Genomic DNA, 23,246 nt, shown 5'->3' on the forward strand with positions numbered 1-23,246 from the left:
ATATAGATGCAAAGCACACACACACACACACACACAAAAAACCCTGACCAAGCCTCTGCATTAAAGGAACGAGGCAGCACAAGTCAGTTTTGAGCAAAATAAGGTCCATAAACCTCTGGGCTTCATCATTTTGCATTCTGATAATACCGCTGCTTCAACAATTGCTGACAAGTTCATGCAGGCCACGTTTGATCCTTCAAAACTAATAAAGACTACTATAGCACTGGCTGCATGCAGTTTAGACTTATAGGGAACCCACGCACACGATATAGGTTGAGAACAAAGCAGCTCTGTGATGGAGAATCTGAGCATAAGATGTTCACATTTACTTGTCGAACACTCTTTGCTGAAGATTAACTTAGCCCCAGACTGAAAAGCAGTGCTTCACTGCTGCCTTTGGTTGAAACCTCCAAATCTGTTTTGCCTCTGACCACATTCAGTATCATAGTTAGGTGCAACCGGGTGTGGCACCAGTCACCACACTAGGGTAGTCGTATCACACATCATTCAGTACACGGATATACACTGCAGCAAAGGGAGGGGTTACACCACTGGATACCAGCAAAAACAAGGTTTTCTGGGTCTTCAGTCAGTCTTTAATTTGCATCTTTCCCTGAAATGAAACTAAAAAACTAAAAACTAATGTGAGCATATAATTGTGACATTCAATGTGCGACAATCCTTTTCATTTTTAACAAGACCAGGTAGAATATGCACCTAAATCTTACCCCGTCTGGTCAGCCCGAGGCTCAGTATGGGGAACAATGATTAATACTGCATACGTGCCGCACTTCAACACCTCAGTAACAACTCCGGAACCTTGTCAGTATGTGTTTCACCTTCCCAGCACGTGACTGATGAACAACTCTATTATAATCATCTCGATTCACACTAGGACTCTTCCCCCTATCGTCAGATAATTAAGCTGATTTAGTCACACTTGAAAACACAGACGATACGTGAGGGTAGTTCTCTGAACGCCACAGATCTAAATAACTTTGTTTAATTTGAGCATAAAGAACTCTGAGTGTGCAAGATCAGTGAGATTACATATTGCCTCGTCAGTGTAGTTTAGTAAAATTGTTAAGACATGTACAGCAGGAATAAAATAAATACATACAGTGTAATGTAGGTTAATACAGCCGAGAGAGAGTTAAGAACAAGACTCATCGTTCTGTCCAGTCAGAGACTTGCATTAAAAATGTATTTGGTAGTTTCTTGTAGTCATTTGTCGTTGTCCTTCATTCCCACCAGGTATCCATTCGCCGTACGCGTACTCTCTGCTTATAGTGGTATTCTTTCAGGTGCTTTTTTAAAGCATTTGGAATGGGAAGCATGTTAATGCCATCGTAGGTGGTGCAGCTGCTAATGACCGCTCGGCAGATGTGCTGCAGGCTGAAGGGCTGTGTGCGGTGGATGGGGTTGGACAGGAGGGGCTCGAAGAACATGCAGGAGTTGGGGTCCTTGTAGTGCTCCAGCAATCCTGTGACTGTGGGAGCATGGAAGACACTGGGGTCGTGAACGTCAAAGCTAAAATTGTGGTTCCACTGTTCTATGCGTGCATGTAGCGAGCGGCCGTAGCGGCGGAAGCTAACAGAGAAGAGGTAGTCTTCCTGAGCAGAGTCGCGCAGGAGGAAGGTGCCTTCGGGCTTTCCCTCCAGCAGCGTTTCTGCCTCGTAGCGGTCCATAACCCCCCAGTAACACGGGAGGTTGGTGATCTGCAGCAGGTCTGGAACTAAACAGTGAATGTAATCAATCTGAGTGTGAATGCGGTAGCCATCGTGAGATTTGTGATGTTCTGTCTGAGGAAGTATGGCTCTAGAGGTCATGTTGGTCGCTGTCACCTCTGGGTCAACCAAAGGGTCGGAGACAGTGTCACAGGAGTGGACAGAGGCTGACGCTGAGGCCACCACCTCATCCAGAGTGTCCAAACAGCTCTGAAGTAGGAGTTGGTGTTGCTGCTGTCTTTGGAGAAGGAGCTGCTGTTGCTGATGAACAGAGGCTCTGTCAGTCCCAGATAATTCATTCATACCATGCGCCAGCTTAGGGCCATGCTTGTAGAGAGGGTTAATTTGGGCTGTCACCTCAAACGTGTGGATCTCTGCATTGGGTGGTGGCTCAACGCCTTGTTCGATGCTGATGCGCCTGCGCTCTCGCAGCCTGTCATCCACGTCCTCCACCACAGTAGCCATTGCTGAAGTTGGGGCACTGCACACGACTGCAGAATCCAGCAGGGGAGGCTGGGTAATGGGGGCCGTGTGTTGCTTAATGAGATACCACTTCTGAGCCAGCTCTGATCCTACAGGGAAAGGGCAGTCATCCAACATCAATTCACTGAGATGGATCTTACGCCTCGAGGAGGCACAGGCAGTTGACGATGAAAGAGCCTGTGGAGGTGGAGCTGGTGCCGCTGCGCTGTGTGTCTTTATTGGGAAACACTGCCCCATTGCATCTTGAATTTTTTGCCTGAGAGTGCGACTGCTGCTTGACCCTCTGCCCTCACCTTCGCCGGCTGCAGGTAACTCTGCCGCAGAGCTAACTGTTCCCAGACCTGGCCTCGCTGTTACCCGTTCTTGTCCCAGCAACGAGGCAGCGACTTCCAGGCCCTGCCATCTCCAACTCTCCCTCAGAGGAGAGGAGGAGGATTGGTCCCTTGTCTCCAGGTCACTCAACAGCTCGCCATACTCAAAGCCATCACTGACAGGCCGCTCAGCTGCTGGTTCATGGGAGGCGAGACCTTTTTTCTTCCCCTTCCCACCTTTCCGTCCGCCACCTGCATCTCGTCTCTCCTCTGACCGACTCTGTCTCACCTTGGGACGGGCCCCCCTCTCTCGATCTTTCCCTCGGTTTCCTGACTCCTTTGGTAATGACATGACAGCAACAGTTTCACCACTCTAGGGAGTTGCCAAGGAATGACTTGTAAGTGCAGTTATCTTTTAGCAAAAGTTTTCCATCCACATTCCTTGTTTGAGATGTCATTATCATCATCCATGCATAGCGGCCACAGAGACTTTAAACGACCTGCAAAACAAAACAAAGGCTTCGCTTAAGGCAAGAATTTAACACATTGACATAATTCTGAATAACATACTGTCACACATTTCATGATGCACAGTCAGCTGCCATTTTATTGTATGCACTCATTGTACACAACAGCACTGGTCGGAATTAAATCGATATGACGGCTGTAATGTTCGGTGTTGTTTAAATGGTTTCAGAAAGGTGCTGACTTGAGAACTACAACTGACCTTTAATTCTTGACTATTCTGCTGATTCAATCAATACTTAAAACTTTACATTTACAAAATAGTGAAAAATGTTCCACATAACATTTTGGCAGTTTACTGTGTTGCTGAATTAAACAACAAAAGACCTTCTAGTGTTTAATGACATTTTGAGTGTCTACAAGTTCGGGCTGAACAACTGATTAATTATAAACAGAAATCACAATTTGAGTCAATCACAAAGAATCCAATTTAAGATTCATAAGGTGTAGCTAGAAGACTAACACTGTGATTCAATCGCATTTAGTTTAAGCACATGTGAAACTTTTAGGGGTTGTTAATGAAGACATGCACATTGTGGTTTAACTGACACAAAGCCAGTCCCAGTGCTTAATAACCACACCTCGTACATCATGTGTCTGATCCAGGGTGTAAATTGTCTGTGATGGTATGACAAATTCACAGCACACTCCTTGTGCGACAGTCACGCCTTTGATGATATCTCATTAGAGCTCCAACAAATATTCAAGTTCTTGTTAACTATTAGGTAAATCAGCAACTATTTGAACAATCAATTAATTACACGGAGTGACTCTCAAGATGCTTTCTAATCTCATCTTGTTAAAAAAGTGGATGTTTCCTGTTTATTTACTCATTAATGGCAGTAAGCTAAATATCTTTAGGTTGCGGACAAATGAAGACATTTAGGGACATTATCTTGGGCTTTGGAAACACTGATCGACACTTTTCATCATTTTCTGACATTTTATAGATGAAGTCCGGAAAATAAGCGACAGATTAATCAACGATGAAAATAATCATGAGCTGCAGCCCTTTGTCTTCTGTCGTAATGCTTCCTCACATCAGATCAAAACTATTACACAGAGATTATTTAACTGAAGCTGGACTTAAAACAAATAATGAGAAATTGATTCGCAATATGTCAGAAGAAATGTCCAAATCAATCAAGATCAAAAGGAATTCCTGCGCATAAGTACACTGTAAATCAAAGGCATATTAGGAAAAATATTAGGAAACTAAAACAAGCATCCAACAGCAGCCAGTATAGCACCAACATCCAGTTTGCTGAATGAAACCACTGTGTTGGTTCTGAGGCATCCTGTTCCAGCTGACCTTGCTGCAAAGTTGTCCTATCAGGACTGCATGTCAGTTTATCTTTAGTTTGAGCAGATTTGATACTATTCTTTGATTTAATAAAGATCCCACGTTACCAGGTCTGACAAAGAGAAAACCATCTACTAAGTCTCCTAACATTAATGCAAGTGAACCTGAATTCACAATTACTGAAAAGTTAAAAGGATGTGAAACGTATAACGTCGTACCGAAAAGCAGCTCCTGTTGTAGTTTATTTAAAAACGCTGCCAGTGAACTACCGCGCTTATTAGCTCAAGTTCTTATTTATTTTAACAGAGTTGTTGTGTCAGCCAATAACCTCTATTTGTCTTGAAAAACAACGATACAAAAGCTCGGCATCAGAGACGAGCCTCTGTCCTCTCAAATCACATCCTCAAGCTATTATCGAGAGATTGGGACGGTCGATTAAAACTAAAAACCAACCAACTTTTCCTGTGTAACTTAAGCTAACATTAGCAGACGTAAAATACGCTAAACATTTCAAACTTTTAAGGCAAACTGCAGACTCAACCGTAGTTTTTACACCGAAACACATCAGAAAATAATGATAACTAACATGCTAGCATCGTTAGCAAGCAGCTGTTTACGGTCGGTGTGAGCTAAGTTAGCAGGGCAGCTAACTTGGGCACTCTTTACAGTAGGAGGAAAGGCTTAGCCGTGTGTGTAGACACTCGCATCTAGCTTTTACGGCTTTAACACAAAGCGTGAACATACCTAAGCAGTTGTACTCAAGTTTCCCGACGAGACAGCCTTTGTTTCTTCTTAGATAAACTAATGACGTTAACAGCAAGGCGGCTAGCTCACATTAGCTTGATGAGCTGAACCGTGCGACCCGGAAGTAGAAAGCCGCACAGGATCATAAAGGACGTGTGTAATATCACGAATAAAAGCAATTTAAAAAAAAAAAAAAAAAGAACACCGCACTTTTTTTTTCTCTAGCTGCTAATGTGGAACAAAGTGAATGGACACAAACACAGACCACAAGTGAAGTTGCAAAAAGAACTGAACCTCTTTATTTGGACTGTCAATGATCCGACGGATGTTGCACTTCAGACCATTCACACATATGAGTGACAGTAAAAAAGTAGAGTGTAAGCATGTGATGCAAAAAGGTTCATAAAATATTAGAAAATGTCTGGAGGGTGGGAGGGGGAGGGGAGTTATTAGAATTAAATATAAATTGTACAAGACATAGATGTGCAGTGTAGCCTACAGCTGGCTGCATTAATTCAATAACTAAGCCTGGCAGGGACATTAACATGATCTCAGGACCACTTGGTAGACGTCTCCATATGACACAGGCTCTGTACCTCCTAGTGGATGCTTGGTATGTTCAAATACACCAGGCTGAACTCATGAAGTGCATTTCCCAACTCATTTCACGCATCATTGGAATGTAAACATGGAGTAAACATATTCCTTGGCCTGTTATTAGTGTTCAGTTTACTCATAATCACATCATTTGTGGCTCAGATAAGCATCGTCATCCCCTGCTGCAAAATCATCATCATCATCAACACACTTGTCGAAATCTGCCGCATTGTACCTCTGTGACCGTTTGCAGTAATAAGCAGGCTTTCCAAAGCAACAGAGGCCATGAAAAGGTTAATCTGAGCCATTTGTAACATAACACAGTTGATATACAGTATAGTGAAGAGTTAAAAAATAAGAAGAGCTGAGTCTTAAAGCCAGCATTGGTAACTCACTGAAGTCCTTTGTTTTTGCGGGCAATGAGTGTGATGCTTTTACTAAGTCAGATCTATCCAAGAGCCTGCTCTGAAGAAAACCATGACTAGAATACTTCGTGAGATCGTTATTAAAACAAACATATCGAGGATGCTGGAGCTGAGCATTTTCAGGCACCACATGAACAGTTTATCAGGACATGACAGCTGACAGTTTAATCACAAGGCCAGAGGAGCTATTCTTTCTCGTCACCGCATGACCCAGAAAAGCAGGTGTTACATGCCTCATACAGGTATCATTTGAAGAAAAAAAAAAAAAAACAACTACTGAGACTCATATGGAGTCCACAGATTAGGGGGAGGGTAGAGGACTTTTGTTTTTTTTGTTGTTGTTGTTTTCAGGCTCTACCCAGCCAGCTCATGTGTGAGAAGGCTTCAGTTCTTTAATGTGTTACATAGTGAGACAATGGATTATTCATGACATCACATAACATGAACGGGGCATTATCCCAGAGAGATGTAAACAGTGACATTTAGGCGATATAAACATACAACATTAGTTGCAAGATCTCTGCTCTTCTAGCTGTTGGTGACACTGGGCACCATCAACCACCATGTCCTCTATCTACAACAGTGCTGTATTAGTGTGGCAAAACATGCGGTTATAGAAAATAAGCATAAGTTATCAATATCAAGGGAGAGTAAAAAATACAATTGGAAAAGATATCTGTAAATAACCATCTTTACTAGGACAGACCTCCTATGGCTCTGCTGAAATAATATGTGAATGGTTATCCCTGCCTTATGATGCAACCAAAAGTGATCAAAAAGTTAAGACCATATTACACATACATGCACCTCCGGCTCTGCCACATTCACAGACAGAGGCTGTATAAGACAGTTTTTGATTCAACACTGATACCACATGATAATGTTAGGGTTCTGAGACTGAAACACACCGAGACACAAACAGAAAAATATGGACATCGTCAAGCACCTTGAAAAGTATGATTCATCAAATCATCACGTTGGCCATTTGAGGAAGAGGGCACTGCGAGGGTGAGGCGCTGCGCTTCGGAGCATTTTACTGCAAGATCAGGCTTCATTTTCCAAAGCCAATCATAAGGGGGCCAGAGGGTTGAGATGAGTTTTCATTTAGTTTTTTCACCCGGTATTAGAGTGTAAATTGAAAACACTCTGCCCTCCTCGCTTTTATCAATGCAATATCAAATCAGCTCTCACGGTACAAACCTCCCCAGCCCTTACCCCTCTAGGGATTCCTCGGCACAAAATGAGATTCATCATCATTTATGTAGTAGGGCATAAAATAACAGACAAATTGCAGCTGGCATAAATTCTTCAAACCGCTGTTCTTTTTAAAAAAAAAAGAAAAAAAAATTAGATCATTCTGTTGCATTTCACTACAAATATCTTTCTCAAATTAACAATCGCACAACCCTTCTCTTTGGCTTTGTAGAAGTTTAGAGGAGGACAGTCACTTCTACTTTGACTATTTGTTCATGGGAACACCACCAAGACAAAAGGTATGCCTGTGGTTGATCTACAAGCTTTTCCAAAAACCCTTTTTCTCCTCCCTCTCTTGCCTTTGCCACAAAAACGTGTTCTCTCGAGAGGACAAGAAGAGCCAAGGAAAGCTGTCCAAGTTTTAACCAACACGAGCCCTGACCAGCGCTGATTAAAGAACAATTATTTTGGATAGGAATTGTATATAAACACCTGTCTACAAGTGAACCTCAGTGAGTATATCCTTGGCCAATTACAGTTTAGTGCCTAATATCAAGGATAATTTAATAAAAGTGCCTTACTTCTGGCTGCAAATTTTTCTGAATCTACACATTATGTGGTGCTGTGGCTGTCAGTGTGTTTTGGATAGAAAGCCTTGTTCCAAGGCAGAAGGAAAAGAAGAGTAACTCATAGGGCAGAGCCCCTTTAAGACAGCACCAATCCACTGTTTTTCTCTCACCAAGGCAAACGTAGCCTCTGCATATCATGCCACAGTCCTGCAGGTGACATGGAGCAGTTTGCACAGTTAACCTTTTTCTCTGTCCTGCAATATAATAATCATCTGTATTCCATTTTTAATAAACTTAGTTGTATATAATAAAGTACAAAAATATTAGAGAACATATACACAGTTTTTTTGTCATTTTGTAGTGACTGCTTTGCCTGGTTTTCTGAAGCATACGTATATCTTTGTGCTGGGTGATGAGGAACTGAACAGGCCTCAACTGAAGTGTATCTTTTCCTTTCTTCGTCTTCGTCTTCTTCTTCTCATATTGTTGATGTCCGATCTGTTCCATCTGAAAAGGAAACTGGAAATAAGTACGTTTCAAGACATTTACTACCATATAATGTGCTGTATTATCCATATTTCATCCTTAAAATAGGTACCGTCACTGCTGGAGAGAACTACTGCTTTTTCTCCTTTCCAGGGGCAGAAAAAGTTACTGATGCCTTTTTATGTGTCCACAAATTTTTTACATTCACTGAATGCTTTATGCATTTTTATGATTTTTCAGCCACTGGATATAGCATTTGTTATATTTATTACACACCTTTTTGAGTACCTAATACGCTTGTTCAACAAGCTGGGAAGATACACTTTCCTGCTGAATGAAACCATATACAATCCAGACCATAATTATTTGGATAGCCACACATCCTTTTTCTACAAGTGCTTCACCACATTACATTTGAAATAATATAATGGGTGCTACATTGAAGTCTAAACTTTGATTCAAGTAGCTTTACATCAATACAGAAATCAGAGTGTGGGAGAAACAGCAGACATCCAGAAAGTGAGCCAAACTAGGCTGTTAAATATACTTTAAGACGGAACAAGCCTTTAAAAAAAATCAATAACCTTCCATATCTCTGGTAAATGAAGGAAAACAATTTAATTTACCCAAATTTCATCTCACAAACACTTGAGAACACAGAGGTACTGAGCCTTAAACTGTGACCACACTAATGATATTGCATAATTTAAATGCTATTAAATATTAAGACACAAATACACCTGATGAAATATAATTTCGAGAAGTCATCATCCCTGTTTGCATAGGGGAAATTGTGTGTGAAGAAAGTCGTATGTGTTGCTTTCCCTGATGGGCTGTCACTGAGCATTGAATCCTTTTCTCTCCCCGCCTAGACACACTATATAATACAGCGGTGTTGTCTAGTTGGTAGCTGTGTGATGTTTGTCAGCCAGTGGCCTATTTAGTACCGAGCTGTTGAGGACACTTACCCCCTAAGGCATGCTCTGTCATACTGAGGCACAGTGACTCCAGCGTGGGGTTGATCTCCAGGTCAGCACCTGGAACTTGGCATTCTGAGGAAATGAAAAACACTGTCACTCCACAGGAACATTATGAAACAGATTTTCTTATCATTGCGAGTGTCTTTTCTTTATTTATTTTGTTACCAGCACTAAGAGTACAAAAGAAGCAGTATATTTTTCTCTGAACAGATAAAGTCCAAAGAAGATTAGCCTGCCTTTTTTTTTTTTTTTTAAACTTTAAAAGAACAATTTCCATTATCAGGACACAAGTACGCTTTATCTGGCCAATGTGTGTGAGAACTATCATTATGTTAATGTGGTGTTCAGCTACTTTTTTAGCCCAATTACAATATGAGAAAGAGACGATAGATACTACATGCAAGGAATAGTTCTGTTGGCCAAACAAAGAACGCCGCATATTATATACTACAGACAATGATTACAAGTATTTCATGCAGTTAGAGTATAATCATGTTATCTGACCCTGTTAAACTGAAGTCAGTTTCAATATGTGACTTTGAGCCATTTGATTGAAATGTATGCTGCATGTGAACCTAACAGGCAAACTGTGTTAATCGGGATTAAGGTTATTGTTGAACAAGTCCAGTCCAGAATGGTGCTGAACCTCAAATGTAAATGATTAATGAGTTTTGTATTTCTTTTAGAAAATATAAATGTTATATAAATACAATTATCAGGCAGCTATTAGTGTCCAGAATCATTGACCAGCGTGATTTGCTGTCTGTATTCTTGTACTCGTCATATGTTTGTTTCTTGGGATTATTATGCGAGGTAAATGCTGTTTTTTGGGTCATCTGGTGTTTGTTGTATTGGGCTTCTGGTTTCTTTTTTGTTTGTTTGTTTTTTAAGTATCTGTTACGTTGTATGATGAGCCGGCGGACTCCTGGCTTCCGCTGTGCCTTCTCGTCTCAAAGACAACTTGTACTTGTGCTTTGAAGATTTCTTTCTTTCTTTGAAGAATCATAAGCAAACCAAGTCACAAAAATCATTTTTCCCAACTCACTTCTTTGTTCCCAAATAAATAACACAAAAAGACAATTAGGTTTTGTTTTTTAAAATTCAAAAATATTCAGTGACCAATACAGCCACCCCTCTTTTCATTTACTGCAATGAGCCTTCCATCCAAGGAGCCTGTCAAGATTTTCATCAGTTCACAATCAGCTTTCACTGAAAATGTTGTTCAAAGATGGGCACTGTCTGCTCCCACTTTATATCTCACATTTAACAAGAGCCCACAAGTTCTCAGTAGGACTTAAGTCAGGTGTGGAAGGGGGTGCCGAGGTATTATTCAGTCATCTTTGAAGCTTTTGCTGGCCAGCCAAGCAGTGAAATACTGAGATGCATGTGATGGAGCACTGTCCTGCATAAAGATCACAGCCACTGTGAACACTGTGGACTTCTTCCTGTAACGCTGCTTGAAGAAAGCATCTTCCAGAAGCTGGCAGTGGGATGGGGAGTTGATTCTGAGTCCATCTTCGACCTGCCATGGTCCAAGTAACTCTTCCTTAATGATCACAGCCCACACCACCCCTCCTCCACGTTGCCAGCGCCCGACTTGAAGTGATGCCCTGTGTTCATTAGTGATCCAGCCACGGGCCCATCCATCTGCTCGGTCAAGAGACACTCTCATTTCATCTGTCGATCAAGCCCTTGAAAAATCTCTCGGCAGGTATTTCTTTTGCCCCGTCGCCATGCTTGAACAGTGCTAGTCATGTTTCAGCCTTCCTCACCTTGGCCACGTCTCTGAGCACTTGGCACACACTCTGTGCTTCTCGACACTCCAGGTAGGTCACAGTTCTGGAATATAGTGGCACTGGAGGATAGCATTTCTCTGGCAGCTTAGAGTTTCCTTTTCCTCAAGTCTGGCAGTTTATTCATGGCTTTTTTCCCCCTCCATGTGATTTTGCGCTTCTAACGACTATTTGCACCAGAACGTTTGATTAGCAGGTTTTCACACTTAATGAAGACTGGGGAATCTGTTTATAAGGCATTTTCTAATTTTTAACTCTTAAGTGTTAAAGACATCTTTCTGGAGCATTTCGCTTGAGGTGATGAAGCTGCCCAATTATTATGCACAGCTTAACATAAAGGTGTTAATCCCTACAGGCCACACCCTTCCTCATTACACAAATACACAACATCTGAGAGTGATTAAATCCAACAAGCATTCAAGGTGATATGGTTTGGAGTTGGAAAACGTGGACAGAAATAATGATAAGGTCAGAATACTCCCTTGCCTAATAATTATGCACACTGTGGTCTGTCTGTACACCTAAGTGGGTGAGACCCTCTTTCCTAGTTTTATGGCTTGTTAGCAACTGAGAGCACAGTTTACAGCCATCATTTCACCTGTTTACAAACCAAACTGTGATCACAAGTTGTCACGTAAGATGCACTCGAGATGTATTCTGATGTCAGGTGTAAACTCCAATCTGTCTCAAGTGGATGCAGACATGATATATAATACTGATCAGAGAAAGGGCAGAGTTTGGGTGAGCTTGGAAAGTGAAACCTCAGTACACCAGACAGCAGTGACCATTTGGGTGTTAGGTTTGACCCTTGGCTGATCTTTAAATTCAGCTGCAAAACAGTGACATTGAACAGCTTTAAATAGAAAGCACTTTGAGTACCCAGAAGAACACTGGTGAACACAACTTTTAACAGAATACAGAAGCAGGAATTTACTGGCACTCATTCAAGGGGAGTCCTTCCAATATCCAGTATATATATATATATATGTGTGTGTGTGTGTGTGTGTATTTTTTTATTTTATTTTTTGCTATGATTTGTTACAGTAAACCTTGAAAATAACAAGGTACACAATGCATGATCTATGGGCGCTAGGCATGTCAGCACTAGTGAATGAAGTGCACTTTCCAGAAAATATTGCAATAAACAAACCAACATGGTATCAAGGACAATCCTTTGTTAGAATGTGCCACTTTTAGAGAGTCACTGCATTAAATAGGAAGCTTTTAATAGCAAAACAGCAGCTGTTGCCATCTTAAACACAGTGAAAAGGAAACATGGTCGATGATCTTGTGACAGTCTTTAGGGTTTAGTGTGAAATTAAAATTTTCAACTATTTTTGCCACACTTAATTATCCACACTTTTGGTTTTTTATATAGCTCAGCACATAACCGCAAGAAGTAGACAAAGTCCATACCAGTGGACATGGAAACTGTAGCTCTGCTGGGTTTATATATCTACAAGGTTGTGGATTCTTTGGCTTTGACACAGAATGCTCTGTTACTTAAAATGTCCTACGTTGTCTCTGTTAAAACATGATAGAGCTATTACAGGTAAATTTGCAATACTCGTGTGTGGCATCTGGCACACAAGACAAGGCAACCCAAAGGTTATGTATATTGTACGAGGCGACAGATTGTTTACTGCAACATGCTGCTAAGCTGTCTTGTTATTTTGTCCTTGGCACAGAGGGAGAGCAGCCCTCTATTCTGTCTATTCTGGCATCTGACCAATCCATAGCAGGGTCTTTTTTAATTTTTTTTTTCTAATTTATTTACAAAGTTGTGTCGCTTGTGTTGCATGCAAAACTCGCTGTCAAATACACCTCTTCCAATAAATCTCAATTCCATTAAGTTCTTCCAGGGGAGCTTAAAACTGTTCATTTTACTTCCAAAATGAAGGGATTTCTAAATGAGCGACATGTAGATAACACTAAATATGGAAACATTTGAACAGGAAAGATAGTTGGTAAAGAGTATGTTCTCTTAACATGTAACCAAGGACAGGGACAGCATGCATGAGCGCACATATGCATGCCAATGAAAAATAAAAGAGGCTTGACCTCGTACTTTACCTTGCTGCTGGAACATGAGCATGGTTTGTGGGGAAGTGTGGACAGGGAGCGAGTGGGTCCGCTGCACAGAGCTGCGACTCTGGCTTGGCATGCTGTTACTGCCCCCGGGGTTGGCAAACCACAGGTTCTGTAGAGGAAAACACAAGTTCTCAATTACACAAACGATTAATTATCCAGGGAGGTTGACAAGGTTTGCTTATCTTTCAGCTAAGCTATTAAAAAAAAATAAATAAAAAAAATCATATCATATTAAATGCCAAATCCCTTTCACTGCCAGGTGTATACTGATTAAAATCATGTTTGTTCACTTTCAGAACAAGTATTGACTATGGTGTATTGTGACTGCTTAAGCATGCCATGAAGTGGGTCAATATCTTCAGACAAAGCGAGCGGAAGAAAGAGGAAAAACTCTCAAAAATACGAAGGCCTACAAAAGTACATGTAGTATTAATTATTCTCAATAACCTTAAGTTGTCAGGTCACGCTTGAGCACAAAAACAATTCCTACAACTTCTAAAAAGTCATCAAAATGTATCAAAGTGATAAATAATCAACAGTTGTTTAAATATTTGACTTTTTTTTATACCGTGTACATGGTCTATTTGTCTACAAGTTAAAGCAACACATGCAGCAAAGCGATGTTGAAAAATCCAGCCATTGACAGGAATACTGACTTGTCTACCCTGGGCTGCCAACGCAGGATTAGTGAGAGTGTGGCGTGGAGACGCTCCGCCGATCCCACCCGGAAGACACATGCGCCCAGCTGGGAGTCCACGAGGGGTCATTTGGAACTGCCTTTGCCCCCGTCGCCCTACACCTCCACTCACAGAACCTGCTGTGGGGAGGGAGTTGGACCCATAGGTCCAGCTGGAGTAACAAAACAAACAGAAAAGAAACCTATATTAGAAATCAATGACAGTTGAGAGAACTGCACGTTCAACTGCTGAAGCTTTCACACATGAAATCCTAGTGATGACTTTAATGAGAAATAGAAAGCGAAAGCAAGAAGGGAAAGAAATGAGAATCAAAGTAACAGCTACGTGTAGGATGAGTGCAGGGAGAGTGTTACATTCAGCTGGTGTGACATCTCCCCTGCTAAAGAAGGAGATCAAAGGTAAAAGAAGGCCGGCAATCTCACCCTTTCTGTCGGTACACAGGCATGTCCAGCATAGCTTTCCGAGGAAACAGGCGGAGCAGTTTGAGGACCTGCTGCTTCCAGGACACCAGCCTTTTCTTGTGAGTTTCTGTGAAAGCCTGAAAGGCAGAGCCAGACAGCGGAAGAAAAAAAGGCATCAGATTTTCAAAGCACATTAGCATAGGTTCTGGAGATGCTTTTTGAATTTGTGATTTTTCAAGGAAAAGGCAAGTTTTATGTTGAGAAAAAAATACAGGTATTCTTTGACAGCTATGCTATCTCTGAAAAGCCTTATTTAAGGTATTTTTTGTGCTGTAAGACTGCCACTGGGTGCATTTACAACATCGCACAATTGTATGTACACAAATTAATTGCATATGTTAAGCAAATGAAAGAAAAAAAAATCTTCAGCAGCATCTCACCTCATGTGTCAGACACTTCTCAATTAGCTGAAGGTAACAGCTGATATTTTCCTCATCCGGCCTTGACACCAGCAGCTGGGTGCACACTGAAACAAAAAAAGGGTTTATAAATTTATGTTCACTAAAACAAGGTAAATGTGAAGGATATCTGCAGATCTGTGAGTATGCGAAAATGGATCGTTTGTAAAGTATCTGTGTTTTTTCGTTAAACACTGACATGAACCTAAATGTTTTTATTGCAGTATTTTGTTATGCTGTTGGCTGTCTGTCTGTGTTAAAGTTGTAAAATCATTTCTTATCAACACAACTGAGATAACCACATCTAACTTGAGCGTATAAAAAAAAAAATCTAACACCATATTCTTACCTTTACCCATAACACGGGTGAACTGTCCAGCAATGTCACCGTCTGAGATGGGTGTGACTGAGGAGTCTCCATCACAGGGAGGTGGGTTGTGGGACTGGAAGCCCTCTGAGGCCGGCTCTTTGTCTGCTCCTGTTTTTGTGGCTTCCGAAGGGGAGGTATTGGTGTCTGATGCAGGCTGTGCTGCACTGGGAGGACTGTAGGCCTTAATGGGTGTTATGATGATCTGCTGCAGCTCCTGGAGGGCGTTACGCAGATTTCCCCCTTCCAAAATATCCTGATAAGAGACGGCACCATGAGCATCATATGTTGCTTAAGCTATTCAGAAAAGCAAACTTTGAGTATAAGGGTTGTGTTGTGGGCAGACAGAACAATATCCACACTGTAAATCTGGATTTAAGCTTTAGTCGAGCAAACATTTGCTCCACTGAAAAGTCTTAGAGGAAGACACTGAATCCCCGCAAGCGCTGTTTCTATGCCAACAAGCAGAATGGGAAATTCCTGATGGACTCACATCAATTGTCACATGATCATCGCCGAGAACATATTCAAGTGCATTTTTGTGAAAATTCATCAAGAAAAGACACAGTTGCTCCTTTTTTTCAGCATTAGAAGCACATTATCCTCCCATATGAATTACCTTTTCTAAAGACTTGAGTACACTTTGTCTCTCTCGCAGTTTCTGGATACTCAAGGCAATCTTATGCCGCGCTCCTTTAGTGACGTTCTAAAAAGGAGAGATAGAAAATAACAAGATGGCATGAGAGGCAGGCAAGTCATTTCTCGTGGGAACACTGGGCAATTTATACAGTTACTAAATAACAAACCGAATCACCATCTGTTTCATTAAAGCCAAGGGGCAGACGCAAAATCGCACCATTTGTATGTGTGACTGGCTCAATATAACTGTAGGGTGCGTTGTTTAATTTCATGCCTCATTGAGAGTTGATGTATCAGGTCTGAGGACAGTAATGTTCACAATTGATAAGGAGTGTAGAATAATCAAAGCCTGGCCCCCATTGTATGTAAAAGGGAGGCTTAAAAACCTGCGACTCCAGGTGCTGCTCTGTGAGAATCATCATCTCTTCGTAGGTCATCTGGGAGAAAAGTGATGCATATTTATGAAGGCGGAGACTCTTCAACCATGCAGGAACATCTAATACAAAGAGGGGAAAAAAGGTACAAAAAAGTAATGAGATATTTTGGCACATCTCATCACAGCTGTTGGCTGTGCACAGCTTTAGCCAGAGCCAAATGCTGGGAGTGGCCTTGGCTCGGTAAAGTAAAGAACTCTGACCTTTCATGCCACTGCCATCCTCCTGGAAGGTGTTACGAGCGGAGCCCTGGTCTTCTGTCTGCTCACTGCCTGAAGAGGCTACACTGCTCTGGGGCGAAAGGGGTGCATGATCTGTTGGAATGAAGTTCTGTCGGCCCCCTGTGTCATCCTGGTTAACCCACTCAGAGCCACAAGCCTGAGGACTGGAAGGAATAATGGACATGGGCTTCTTCAGAGGGCTGGGCTGCATCTGCCCACCCAGACCTGGTAAGGGAAACACAGCATGTATGAGCAACAACAGAAACAACAGCCTGCCCAGGAAAAGAAACATTAACAGCACTAAGAATTGTATCTCAGTGGACACTGTTGCAGAATATAGATGATATGTCCACAATGGACATATTTCATAGGTTCCTTCCAAACTATTTTCTGCTCATGTTTTCTCCTCAACTGAAAGTAAGCAATGAGTGAGAAACATTACCTGTATTATTGCTGTTAATAGGTGAGGACATCCCACCTGGGAAAGGCATGTGTCCATTCTGGCCTGCTGGAGACGTGCTGGATGAAGGGGACTTGTCGTGCCAAGCATGGCCAGGGTCCAGAGCCTCAGCAGAGCTGGGCCATTCATCTGAGCCCTGGCGTGGATGGTATGGGCTGGATGGGGGCCGGGGTGCATAGCCACTGGAAAGGTGCTCCTCCAGGTGGTTCAGCCACATGGCCAGAGAGGTGCGGTCATCCAGTGTGGTGGCAGGGTGGATGAGTGCGTAAGACAGCAGCTGTCTGCTTTCTTCCACAAAAAGGCTACTCTCAATCGTGTGACTCAAGACCTTCTGCAGCAGCTTCATGTACTCACATTTGGCCTCGCTATTACGTGGCTGCAGCAGTGGCAGATGGGACAACAGCAAGGACACCACTTTTTCTTTTGGCTCCTGATGCCACTGGCTGACAATTGCTAATGACAAGGAACAGAGAATTTACAAATGATTAATGTTTTATCACTTGTTTAAAATAAGCCTTCTTCGATTTTAGAAAATGAAATAACACTGTCTCATAATCATAAATAATCAACAATACATAATGACACGCAGACTCTCAGCTACCTGCATTGTTGGCCTCAGCTTCAAGGATGTGGATCTCGGTGCAGTCTGCCAGCCAGTGTTCAAGGCAGATGTGAAGGAAGCGAGCCTGGGTGCGGGACACCCTCTTCAGGAGGGACAACAGTGCCACCGTCTGTTCACACTCATTCCAGCCTTTGAACCAATCTGTGAGGATACCTACTTGGTCTCTGAACATCATGGCGTGTCTCCTCAGTAAGGAGAACAGGAATGTGTGGATGGGGTGGGGGATACTGGGAAGGCTGCTCTCTTAGACACAGACAGGATGAGTCCAGCCCCGCACAGCGGGGTTGAATTTCAACAGTCCTGGGATCCCCTCAGACTGGACCGAGGGGCCCTCACATGGTTCAGGTGCACAAGGAACTGCAGACAGGGATGCCGTGTGGATTTCTGGAAAGCTGTCTTGAGGCTGAAAGTGTGTGTCAACTGTCGCAGGTAATGACACAAACAGGAAAAGCTTTTTTCACTCTGGCATATTCAGAATCACATCATCTGTGACAATTAAATCAACAAACATAAAAAGTGAAAATTCTATGACAACAATCATTGAATGTCTACTTCAAATTTAAAATCACATCAAAAGCAATACTTGTTTAGTATAACAAACCCCAAATTTGCTAACCTATCTATAACAAAGCTTTTACAGCATAAACTAAGAATCGCTTGTTTAAATAAAGATGAGTGATTTGGAAAAGCAAATCGATTCGTGTTCATCCAGTGATCTTACAAAGGTTTTGTTCATATTTGGGAACGTAGTAATCTACTCCAAAGATGCAAACAAAGGAGTTATGATTTTCTTAGATATTGAGTCTCAGTGAGTGAAATACTGAACTAATAAAGAGACTAATCTTTTATCATAAAAGCCCACGGATAATACAACAGTCAGAGATTGTGGCACAAACACCAAATACAGAACAACAGTCTATTATGATGTGCAAAGAATCGCAGTGATAAGGAATGTACAGGTTTACAAGTTCCAAACTAAACACAATGTGAGAAATATATCTAAAATCAATTCAATCCATTAAGTTATTTGAGGTACTCTTTTTGCAAATAAACATTATCACTTCATCAAGACTCGTGCCAATCTTGCTCACCCTGCTTGAGTCATATCATCATGATAAAGCAGCAAGTCATTCACAAAAGGTGTGCCAAAGTCGTTATCAAGAAGATAAGAGAGCAGGTCAATACCGCCGAGTGTAAAGCTTCACACATAACACCAAAACAGACTGCTACCCAAAGAATAAGGGTCATCGGTGCCTAGTATTTACGACAGCTAATTATAATGCAGTTTATCCGCTACTGAGGAAAAGTAGCACAGACATAATCACTAACCAGCAAGGGTAACGTTAGCATTAGTTACATGTCAAAACTGCTAACTCTCAACACTGCAAACGGTAGCACCTGTAACAATATAGACTCTAATACTGATTTAACAGCAAAGCTGAGTGCTTTAATAAAAGCTCTGGTCAGCAAACTGTTGTTAGGTTGTTATTATGTCTGCAAGGTTTACTAAATTGATACAGGCGAACATTACAACCGGCAGCTAAGCATTAGATAGCGGTTAGCCAGAGTTAGCTTGGTCGGCCTAGTCTGTGATGAGGGATTGAGGATTTGTATTGTTTTTCGTTGACGCTGTTGCTGCCCCTTTTCTCCGCTTGGTACTTCAGTCTTAGCGGTGCGAACAGGAACGATAAACGCTCATTTTAATCGACAACAGGTTGTAGCTGGATAACAGGATAAAGTTATGTGAGTGGCGATTTACAATAAACGGACTCAAAAGGTTTGTTGTTTACCTTTGTCAGTTGTCACTGGTTAGCGAGCTAGGCTAATGAGCTAATGCATAGCTAGCTCGACGGTGGGTTATGGACAGCTAAGTGCTAGCGCTAGCTTCTTAGCTAGCAAGTTTTGCTAAAAGATGCAGTAACGCTAGCTTAGCTGAAAGAAGCGTAGATTTCGATCCCATACGTTGTATTCCTTAAGGATATTCCGTTACAGCGGCAAGCCTTTGTGGTTTCAAGCATACCATGTTAAAGAATTTATGTACAAAAATGTTAATTGCAATACAGAAAATAAGGAGTGTACGCCTGGAGAAATGTACTTCGATTTTGAGTTGACGTAAGACGTGGGCACAACGTCATACGTCGACACGTACGTAATGTTTTGTTCCGCCCACAGTCTCATAAATAAAAAAGGCTGCCTCCGTGACATGGACTGTCTTGTAGTAACTGTCGGGACGATGGGCCTTGACCACATGGAAAATAATAAAACACAACAAGAAGAAAGTATGCATCATATATTCATATATATGTTGTCGATTTTTTTGTCTGAAATATCTGGTTTTCAGCAATGAGGAACATTGCTTATTGTTACTAAAGCAGTGCTGTTCCTATTAATTTCTTGCATTATAATGTGCTTATTATATTTTTAATTTTTCCTATTGGTCTATAAATACGAAACATGAATTAACAAAAATGCATGTTTCCAAAAGCCCAAAATGTCATCCATGCTGCTTGTTTGTCCATTAGCCATCGACCTATATATCAATAGTAATACTGATATAAAGCAGGTAGAGCTCCTTTTTATAAGCACACAGGTAAATTGCAAAGGAGATGCTTTGTAATCACTGACTGGCGTGTGACTAGAGCTGCAACATGCCTAACATTTCCACTATTAAAAAGTATGGTAGCATTTTTTTTTTCCCCACTTGAGATGCAAAATTAGTTTCCACTGTAAAATTCTTTAGTTGCTCATTTAATCTACTCTAATATATGAATCACAAAAAGAAATCTGTCTCTGTCCAGCTGCAGATTTTTCTGTGCATATGACAGTTATGTAGTGTGGAGCTGTGTGGTCTGTGTTGCTTTCTGTGTTGGGCCACTTCCCCCTCTTGCTTTAACTGAACATATCTTCTGTTCAGTTACTGATCTACACCTTCAGTGATCAAACAATTACAAAAAAAATAAAAATAAAAAACGAATCAAAGCCATTCTAATAATAGCATGCACCGTGACTCCATGTGATTAACATAAACTTTTTTATTTGGATGCATAGGTATATTTCGCTGCTTGTGTTTCTAAACTTTGACTCAAATTAATAAGAATATGAATGCAACACTTTGAATTGCACATTCGTTATTGTGCTTATGTCGATATTTCTTTTATAAATCTGCAAGCTTGATGTCTACACCCATGCAGTAATGGGAAGTGAAAGTTACTGGTGTCGATAGCATATGGTGAAAATGACCATCTTTAACTTCAGAAAGTATGGATTTATATTAAGTTTAGTACTCCAATCTCCTCCACCAAACTAAAGTGTATTGGTTTGCTATGTGTGTTTTCACTTTAATGCATTCTATAGGCATTGAAAGTCTGTCAGACTGCTCCATACAGCCCACAGCAGAGCTCGCACACTGGTGTCATCTTGTGTCGGTGAAAAGAGGAAGCAGCACTGATGCATGCACTTGCAGTGTGTCTGCCCTCTCCTTGCCATCTAAAAGAGATCTCTTGACAGTCTGAGAGTAGCTGTCAGTTTGTCGCAAACTGTTTCAGGAAGACGGTGTCACCCTGAAGACACAGAGGCAGCGAAGGATCCTTTGAGAATGGTAGGTGAAACTGATGCAATTGCTTGAAAGATTTCGCTTTTCTGTTGAAATTTACTGAATCTGATGGACTGTCACATACATGTATTTGTGTATCTATATATATATATTATTCCTTAACCATTGCGACACAAGTCGACCATCCCCCTTGCTCTTTTACACAGGAAACTACATTCTTGCATATCGCTGCAAAACATTTCCTGCCCTCAATATGTCAGAGTAGAGCTATGAATGTTTAATACATCCAACAAGGTAGATAGAGACCTCTACATCTGAACAGAGCAGATGTCTTTAACCACAGTTCTCTCTTTCTATTTCTATTCTGTCGACCAATCTACTTAAGTTTTTGGAAGCACAAGAGCATGTAAAGATATTTGAAAATTTCTTAGATTGACACAGCTTTACTCATATTTTTATGTCATATTTGTGCAGTCAAGCTCCCTGGTTGTGTGTGAAGTGGATGAAAGCCTGAAAGAGAAACTGAAAAAGTTTAGATTTCGAAAAGAGACCAACAATGCTGCCATTCTAAGTAAGTGTCACATAGTAATCCTGCATGTATAGTTACTTCTATATTACACTTTTTAACACATTTGTAACTTGATCATAACATTTTAAAATTGCATGTAAATACCAGTACATAACTAACAGCCTAAATACTCACTTTTCATTTTTAGTGAAAATAGACATGGAGAAGCAGCTTGTTATCCTTGAGGAGGAGTATGAGGCAAGTCAGACGTGGTCACTTGATCTTTTATTTTTTTGTCTAATTCTGCTTTAAAGGTCACTTACAATCAACTTTGTCTTCTAGGACATCTCACTCGATGCGTTGAGAGAAGAACTTCCAGAGCGGCAACCCAGATATCCTAACTGAATTTCTTATGATTAGCAAAATCCTCAATTGAAAAAAAACAACAAAAAATCTACTGATGTGATAACAAGCATGCAATAATTTACCTCTGAAACAATAAGCTGGAGTTCCTTGACAGTCGTGTACATTCATTGTCTACAGCTACAAATACGTCCATGCTGATGGGAGGGTGTCTTACCCTCTGTGCTTCATATTCTCCAGTCCGATGGGTGAGCAGTTATGGCGCTTTAAATGGACAGTAAATTTTCTGCTTTGATTAAACCATTGTACTGCTTAGTAGAATAACTGTTGAAGAAGTAGATACCTCCTAGTCTAAAATCCACTTCTTAAAATTTATTGAGGTGGCATTCATTGGATTTTTTTTTTTCATTTATTTATTGGACAATTTCCTTTTAATAGGGTGCAAGCCAGAGCAGCAGATGATGTATGCGGGCAGCAAGAATCGACTGGTCCAAGCTGCAGAGCTCACAAAGGTAATTATCACAAAATTATGACCCACAGTTTATCATATAGTGCTACATTAGTGAAGATCTAAAATATGTAAGGTCATAAAAAAGCATATTTTTAATATTTATACACTGTGTATTTTTTGCTTAGACGTGTCTTTAACAGAAAATCTGTCAAAAACACACAGATGTGGATTCCTCACTCTTACATTTGGTCTCTCAGGCAGTTTTTCAAACTTGTATCTCACAGTCATTAGAGTAAAACGCGAGTTATTGAATCTGCAGCATAACCTAATTTATTTACCAAAGTTTATTGGCTGCTCCGTTAGAAGATTATGCATATCTTTAGATGTGCAATTTGTTTTTGATTCTTCCACCCTTGTAATAACTAGCTTGAGTATTGATGAGTTCATATCTTTTCCAATGTGTAAGATGTTCTGTTAATTAGATTTTGAATGTCACACTTTCTGCTTCATTCTGAGGTCTTTGAGACAAGAAACGCTGATGATTTGACAGAAGAATGGCTGAAGAACCAGCTGGCATTTTTTCGCTGAATATGCATCGTCTATATCTCCAGTACTATAATGTACAGTAATTTGTGAAACATGACTGTCAATTTAATTTCCAGTTATTGTGTGTTATTGTTAATAAATGATTAGTGTATCACAAATCAGCTCTGCATTGAAATCAGTTGTTTTATGCATCATTCTATTATTTTTCCCGAAAAAGTCTAAACTTAGCATCGACCAACCGAATATTTTCTAATTATTTGTACTTTTTAAACTGATTATAACAGGCTGTGACGCCTA

At 40.9% G+C, this 23,246-nt stretch overlaps 3 protein-coding genes across 4 annotated transcripts; 1 reads left to right on the forward strand and 2 right to left on the reverse strand.

The window, feature by feature from the left end:
• Positions 1-573: 573 nt before the first annotated feature.
• On the reverse strand, positions 574-5,179 carry socs9 (suppressor of cytokine signaling 9). Its single transcript, XM_008280640.1, has 2 exons — positions 5,094-5,179; positions 574-3,021 (listed from the first exon to the last, which is right to left on the reverse strand). The coding sequence occupies exon 2, from the start codon at positions 2,871-2,873 to the stop codon at positions 1,242-1,244; it is 1,632 nt and encodes a 543-aa protein (XP_008278862.1). The 5' UTR covers positions 2,874-3,021; positions 5,094-5,179; the 3' UTR covers positions 574-1,241.
• A 185-nt stretch (positions 5,180-5,364) lies between these two features.
• samd4b (sterile alpha motif domain containing 4B) lies at positions 5,365-19,643 on the reverse strand. 2 transcript variants are annotated; one of them, XM_008280643.1, is made up of 13 exons: positions 19,319-19,643; positions 17,508-17,948; positions 16,925-17,359; positions 16,429-16,671; positions 16,178-16,287; positions 15,772-15,858; positions 15,135-15,408; positions 14,768-14,853; positions 14,349-14,464; positions 13,885-14,077; positions 13,211-13,337; positions 9,333-9,416; positions 5,365-8,385 (listed from the first exon to the last, which is right to left on the reverse strand). In XM_008280643.1, the coding sequence occupies exons 2-13, from the start codon at positions 17,701-17,703 to the stop codon at positions 8,357-8,359; spliced, it is 1,980 nt and encodes a 659-aa protein (XP_008278865.1). In that variant the 5' UTR covers positions 17,704-17,948; positions 19,319-19,643; the 3' UTR covers positions 5,365-8,356. The 2 variants fall into 2 exon arrangements, with proteins under 2 accessions (XP_008278865.1, XP_008278864.1); XM_008280642.1 differs by having other exon boundaries at positions 16,889-17,359.
• On the forward strand, positions 17,634-23,110 carry gmfg (glia maturation factor, gamma). The gene is made up of 8 exons (XM_008280641.1): positions 17,634-17,639; positions 21,036-21,126; positions 21,556-21,652; positions 21,798-21,847; positions 21,932-21,981; positions 22,118-22,200; positions 22,391-22,464; positions 22,920-23,110. Exons 2-8 carry the CDS (start codon positions 21,124-21,126, stop codon positions 22,989-22,991), a joined length of 429 nt encoding a protein of 142 aa, XP_008278863.1. The 5' UTR covers positions 17,634-17,639; positions 21,036-21,123; the 3' UTR covers positions 22,992-23,110.
• Positions 23,111-23,246: the final 136 nt, after the last annotated feature.

This window comes from Stegastes partitus, unplaced genomic scaffold, assembly GCF_000690725.1.
Source record: "Stegastes partitus isolate 25-593 unplaced genomic scaffold, Stegastes_partitus-1.0.2 Scaffold204, whole genome shotgun sequence".
Classification (NCBI taxonomy): Eukaryota; Metazoa; Chordata; class Actinopteri; family Pomacentridae; genus Stegastes; species Stegastes partitus.